We start from the raw sequence: 7083 nt of genomic DNA on the forward strand, positions 1-7083 counted from the left end.
CCAGAGAGATGGTGTGTGCGGACAGTCTGGGAAAACTTTACTTCCTGTCCTGGACAGAGTGATCAATATGTTGTTTTTTGAGAGATCATTAACATGTGCTCTCTAGAATGTCCACTGAACTTAACCGAACATATTGAGAATCCTGTTTATAACCAACTGGAAAATGTTGCATGTTGAGCAGGTTAGTCTTTTGATTCATAGACGTATTCTTTATTGCTTTAATGTACCTCATATAGTGATCAGATATTTATCGCAAAGAGATAAGCAATGTATGGCTGCTTATGGTTTACAGAAAGGGGGTAAAATAATGTTTTGCACCAGTGCCTTTAATTTAATCTAAAAATAAACCAAAAATAAAGTTTTGTTTACTCTCATCAATATGTCAGTGTTGTATGATGTATCCTCCAATTGCTCTAAATAAATGTGCTAAATTCCAACAACCACCACTATACACGACAAGAACAACAGCAACACCACAAAACATGTTACTTGTTTATTGATTTTTAACCCAAAGGATTTGCTATCAAACAAATCACATCGCTGTGTAACTGTATACAAATATACAGTTATATAGTTGTCACTTCACTTTTTGTACATCCCTTCCCTGGGCTTGAAGGCTAATTTGCTAGCATGATGGCTGTCTTTGGAATTAGCTTTAACTTACATCTATGTTGAGTTTATTCTTTCTCTGGCAAGCGGCTGCTATTGTAATGAAATGATCACAATGTGCTTGTGTGACAGTGCAGGTACTTTACACAACCCCCTTGATGCCATGTCATCAGCTCAAAGGTCAAAACAACCATTAAGTCAGTGACTACTGTTGATCTAAACTGAAGGCACATATTAGCTACTGGCAATCAAAGTTAAAACCCAGTGACTGTAAAAGAAGACATCACTGCCAGCACTGTTCTATTTCATGTAAAATTCTTTGCCTATTCAAAAGATGTTCAGGAATATTTTTTTCAGTTGTAGTTCATTGTTAATCTTTAAAATCTCAAGTACAGCAGGTCATTAGGTTAGATGTGAGATTATGCACTTACAGTCAATTATGATTAATATAGATGGAAGTTTTGATTTCGCCTCAACAGGCGTTGTATATAGAAGGACATGGAAATGTCACTTTTACTATAGAAAATGAGACACCTCTGACTCACTTGGCAGAGAGGAGGAAGCCACTGAAAGTATTGCGCCTGTTTCCGTCAGTGTAGACGGCCCTGTTAGCAAACATCTGCATGTACACCGTGTCTGACGGTTCCAACAGGAGAGTGACAGAGTTAGACGTTGTGTCTTCTGTGTCCTCTCCAGGTGGATTATCCGACGCTGAGACCACCATTTCCCCGTTCTTCATCAACTTTGCCCCAGTGGCGTTTTTCCACGGGTTGAAAATGACAAAGGTGAAAAAGTAGACCCCTTTCACGGGTGCTGTGAACATGCCTGTCAGAAATACCCACATATTTTATGTTATTATTGTTATTAGTGTAAAGAATCAGCTACTACTTTCTACTACTATAAACCACTACAGTAAGAGTTTAGTTCCTTCAAACATGCTAACCTCAGCAAGTCTTTCAAGGTTTCCCAAAAAACAATTTCAAAAGTGATTACCTGTATTTGGATCATAAGCAATTCCGTCATTTGTAATGACATTCTCGTATTTTAGTGTAAAATCCTCTGGGAAAGGTCCAATAACTTCATGTAAATTCTCAGTCTGTAGTGTGGCGGTGAATGCCACTTTTGCAGTGGGCGCAGCAAAGAACAGAAATGAATGACACAGTAAACTCTAAACATGTTATATTTCAAACAGAAACTGACAATTTCTGCAAATAGGACCCTGATCTAGTCACATAGTAATGAGACAAACACTTTGCATACAGAACGATTTGGAATAATCACCAAAAGCCAAAACACAAAGAAAGACAAAAATGATTGGAAGGGTATGCGTTAGGGATCAATTATGAATGTTTCAAGGTCTTTTCAGTTTGTGCGTTAAGGTTAAGTTTAAACCCCTCAGCATCTCAACACTGTTACCAACCAGTATTTGACACAAAGATCATCTGGAGCTGTCCACAAGTGGAAAGGAAGGAGAAATGAATCCCAGAATCTTAGTACATACACAAACATCCAGGAAATCAACTAGAGGGGAATATCTGGTATTTTCTGTTGCTTCTCACCTACAGTCTTCAGTTCCTTTGTGATTTTTTCCACTTGCTTCTCTAGGTCTGAAACAATGAGTTTACACTAAAGTGAGTATTGATCTATAACCCAGAATCATGTTGTTCTGTTTTTCACTAGTTCATATTACCTTCATTTTGGCTCTTCAGACTCTGCACCTGGGCTTCTGTCAGTTCTAGCCGTTGCTTCAGATCCTTCACAGTGTCCCAAAAGCTGATTTCAGAGTCTGTGGCTCCATGTAATTCTGCCACACACAGAGAGAAAAAAAAAAAAAAAAAACCAATCCGCTTTGGAGAAATCATCATCTTTGCAGACCTCTTTGGAATCGTTTAAGGACTTTTGGAGTTTCTGTGCACAATAAACTATGCAATCTGTTAAATATTAACCTCAAGATTGACTGTTTGATTGATTGTTGCCTGTGGCCAGAAAGGAGAATAGGTGAGCAAGCCTATTAGGTATGAAATTTAAAAAGGTGAATTTTGAATGTTGGTCCAAAAGGGTACAAAGTTCAATCTAACTCAGACACAGCATTTCCTAAACAGTCCTGTAACGGTCACATGACATTACATATGGCTGCTGAACACTGCTATTTCCTATATCAAAGTATAATTGTATTATATATTGAATGGATATGCATATTTTCCCAAGCAATTATGTAAAAACAGAGAAAAGAAATAAATGTATTTAAAAAACACCCTGGTTCCAGAAATCTACTTCATTAATCTGTCTGAGCATAATGATAGAAAACCAAGACAAGAAATGTATCCAGTGGCTGTCATGCCTGTTTCAAAACTAAGAGGAAGCCTGGCGAGACATGGGACCCTCCACACTGTGGATTGTAAACCTGACATCGGTGGGAACAAAGGGTCACCCTAACAACAAGCAATACAGACACACAAAGGAGGTCTCAAGGGCCATAAATAAGTTAATAGTAAATTAATATAAAGAAAAGAATGAATATGAAACAAATTTGAAAAAGCATTGTAACTACACCATAAATGCTTAAAGCTCCTGCTGTCCAGAGAAGGTAATCTTTAAATAAAATTTCCGCCCATCAATCCACACTCAGTACAGGATTTAAGCTGTATTGTACAACACTGAGCAAATACAAATATGTGCAGCAATATTGACCCCTGTCTAGTTGGAACATTTGGAAATGTATCCCAATGGACCCCTCTGATCGATCCATTCAGGTTTTCTGCGGCTGAACTTCAGCCCTACCGTAAGGGACTGGTTTACTCTCCGAAAGACTTGTATATTGTGCTTGGTGTCTTGTTTCATTTATGAACTAAGATAAGTATGATGATAGTTGATAAGAAGATATAGCAACTTCTAAATGCTATTAATTAATTTACCTGATATTTCATAAATTACATATTTTTCTGTTTTTACCATAGATGTAGCTCTCGTTTGTGATAAATATAGAACAACTGCATGAGGTTTATGTACTGTTTCCCTTGTCCACCAGATGACGCTGTCCACAATTTATGTCTTTACTCTGCTGCTGAGCATTGGGATTCCTCTTATAGGCAAAGTGCAGACACAAGACCCTCAGCTGCCCTGCCCTCGCTGGCATTCCTGGCACCCCTGGGCACAACGGCCTCCCTGGCAGAGACGGAAGGGATGGGAAAGATGGCAGAGAAGGAGCTTCTGGACCCAAGGGGGAAAAATGAGATCATGGTGTGTGTGTGTGTGTGTGTGTGTGTGTGGTGTGTGTGTGTGGTGTGTGTGTGTGTGTGTGTGTGTGTGTGTGTGTGTGTGTTTTTCAGAGTATATGTATGTGTGTGACAGTGATGTGTCTATGTATATGATATGAACCTTTATGTTAATGTTAATTAATTATAGGTTAATGTTTGTTCGTGTTGATTATATGTTAATGCTTACAGATTTTTTGTGTGTGTTGGGATCTCCATGTCTGTTTTTGCATGCACTGCATGATCTCATTCCACAGGGTTGGTAGTCCAAGGGCCTCCTGGTAAAATGGGTCCAACAGGTTGCCCAGGTCTACCTGGTTCCAAAGGAGAGAAAAGAGATTATGGTACAAATATTTTATCTTACATTTTAACCATCTTTAACAATTTCATTTTGCAGTCTTATTTTTTTTTGCATTTAATTTTAATCAACAAAGTTTTCTATAGACATCATTGAAAGTACTCTTCAACATTCAGGACTGATTGATGCCAGTTTGGTGACAACTTTACAGTCAGAAATCCAGAGTCTCAAGTCCAGACTAGAATAGAGAAAGGTACTGCAAGATGCGTCTTTTGCGTGACAAAGTCTGAAAAGCAACCCTTCATGTCTTTGCAAAACACTCTTTACCCTTGCTTTCTTACTATGTGACTAGATCAGCAATTAACCTATAAGAAATTAACCTATAAGAAATTGCTGTCACAGTTTCTGTTTTAATTGTAACATGTTTAATAGTATTTACTGTGTAATTACAGTGCATGAAATGCCCTGTATTGTTATTCCTAGGCTTCTTATACTTCTTCTTCTTCTTCTTCTTCTTCTTCTTCTTCTTACCGACTTCTGCGCTTAATTCAGCTTGAACCGCTTAACGTAGAAACTTCGTTCAAACTTTGCTGCATAGGTCTTGTTAAGGACACTTATGCTATGTATTTTTCATTTTTCTAAACTTTATACTTTTTAAAATATTAAAGAAAAACTAATACAATTTCTCCCATTGACATACATTGGGCCATTATGACATCATAATAGGGTCTTTAAATTGGCTTGCACCTGTGCTTCACTGACACCTGCGCCAAGGTTCCAAGGCTCCTCTTCTCTCTGTCCCTCTCCATTCAACTGTATAACTAGGAATATTAAGAGACACCTTCCATTCTCTACTTTTTTTTCTCTCTATCTTTCTCTCTATCCCTCTCACTCTACTTTCTCTCACACTCCATCCCTCTGCTTCACTCCATTTTCTCTCCTTCTTTCAATATTTTCCCTCCACTCTCTCTTCTTTCCTTCTTTCCTTCTTCACTCTTCTTTTCTTTCTTCTTTCCTTCTTCCACTCTTCTTTCCTTCTTCCACTTCTTCTTTTTTCTTTCCTTCTTCCACTCTTCTTTCCTTTCTTCTTTCCCTTCTTTCTTTTCTTCTTTCCTTCTTCTACTCTTCTTTCCTTTCTTCACTCTTCTTTCTTTTCTTCTTTCCTTTTTCCACTCTTCTTTCCTTCTTTCACTCTTCTTTCTTTTCTTCTTTCCTTCCACTCTTCTTTCCTTCTTTCACTCTTCTTTCTTTTCTTCTTCCTTTCTTAACTTTTGCATTTCATGCACTGGTATTTCCTTCAGGAAATGCATTTTCTAGTTACAGTGCATGAAATGCCCTGTATTGTTATTCCTAGGCTTCTTATACTTCTTATTACAGTGCATGAAATGCCCTGTATTGTTATTCCTTCGTTTCTTATTACAGTGCATGAAATGCCCTGTATTGTTATTCCTTCGTTTCTTATTACAGTGCATGAAATGCCCTGTATTGTTATTCCTAGGCTTCTTATTCTTCATCTTCTTCTTATTACAGTGCATGAAATGCCCTGTATTGTTATTCCTAGGCTTCTTATTACAGTGCATGAAATGCCCTGTATTGTTATTCCTAGGCTTCTTATTACAGTGCATGAAATGCCCTGTATTGTTATCCAAACTTTTCTTATTCTTATTATTCTTTTTACCTTTTTCTGCGCTTAATTCAGCTCGAACCGCTTAACGTAGAAACTTCGTTCAAACTTTGCCTCGTAGGTCTTATAAAGGACACTTGTGCTATGTATTTTTCATTTTTCTAAACTTTATACTTTTTAGGATATTAAAGAAAAACCAATACAAATTTTCCCATTGACTTACATTGGGCCATTATGACATCATAATAGGGTCATTAAACTGGCTTGCACCTGTGCTTCACTGACACCTGCGCCAAGGTTCCAAGGCTCCTCTTCTCTCTGTCCCTCTCCATTCAACTGTATAACTAGGAATATTATTCTTTCCTTCTTCCACTCTCCTTTCTTTCTTCTTTCCTTCTTCTACTCTTCTTTCCTTCTTCTACTCTTCTTTTCTTTCTTCACTCTTCTTTCCTTCTACTCTTCTCCTTCTTTTACTCTTCTTTCCTCTTCTTTCCTTCTTCTTTCTTCTTCCACTGTTCTTTCCTTTCTTCTTTCATTCTTTCACTCTTCTTTCTTTTCTTCTTTCCTTTCTTCACTCTTCTTTCCTTTCTTATTTCCTTCTCTCTTCTTCCCTTCTTTCCTTTCTTCTTTCCTTCTTTCACTCTTCTTTCTTTTCTTCTTCCTTTCTTAACTTTTGCATTTCATGCACTGGTATTTCCTTCAGGAAATGCATTTTCTAGTTCTTCTTCTTCTTATTATTATTACAGTGCATGAAATGCCCTGTATTGTTATTCCTTCGTTTCTTATTACAGTGCATGAAATGCCCTGTATTGTTATTCCTTCGTTTCTTATTCTTCTTATTATTATTCTTTGTACCAAACTTCTGCGCTTTATTCAGCTTGAACCGCTTAACTTAGAAACTTGTTCAAACTTTGCTGCGTAGGTCTTGTAAGGGACACTTATGCTATGTATTTTTCATTTTTCTAAACTTTATACTTTTTAAAATATTAAATAAAAACTAATACAATTTCTCCCATTGACTTACATTGGGCCATTATGACATCATAATAGGGTCTTTAAACTGGCTTGCACCTGTGCTTCACTGACACCTGCGCCAAGGTTCCAAGGCTCCTCTTCTCTCTGTCCCTCTCCATTCAACTGTATAACTAGGAATATTATTCTTTCCTTCTTCCACTCTTCTTCTTTCTTCTTCCACTCTTCTTTCCTTCTTCCACTCTCCTTTCCTTTCTTCTTTCCTTCTTCCACTCTTCTTTCCTTCTTCTACTTTCTTTCTTTCTTCACTCTTCTTTCTTCATCTT

General features: G+C 37.4%; 1 protein-coding gene across 1 annotated transcript; it reads right to left on the reverse strand.

The window, feature by feature from the left end:
• Positions 1 to 472: 472 nt before the first annotated feature.
• On the reverse strand, positions 473 to 2631 carry LOC122132051 (complement C1q-like protein 3). Its single transcript, XM_042706810.1, has 4 exons — positions 2300 to 2631; positions 2169 to 2216; positions 1603 to 1728; positions 473 to 1434 (listed from the first exon to the last, which is right to left on the reverse strand). Exons 1-4 carry the CDS (start codon positions 2472 to 2474, stop codon positions 1151 to 1153), a joined length of 633 nt encoding a protein of 210 aa, XP_042562744.1. The 5' UTR covers positions 2475 to 2631; the 3' UTR covers positions 473 to 1150.
• Between the last annotated feature and the right edge of the window lie 4452 nt (positions 2632 to 7083).

Source organism: Clupea harengus, unplaced genomic scaffold (genome assembly GCF_900700415.2).
Source record: "Clupea harengus unplaced genomic scaffold, Ch_v2.0.2, whole genome shotgun sequence".
Classification (NCBI taxonomy): domain Eukaryota; kingdom Metazoa; phylum Chordata; class Actinopteri; order Clupeiformes; family Clupeidae; genus Clupea; species Clupea harengus.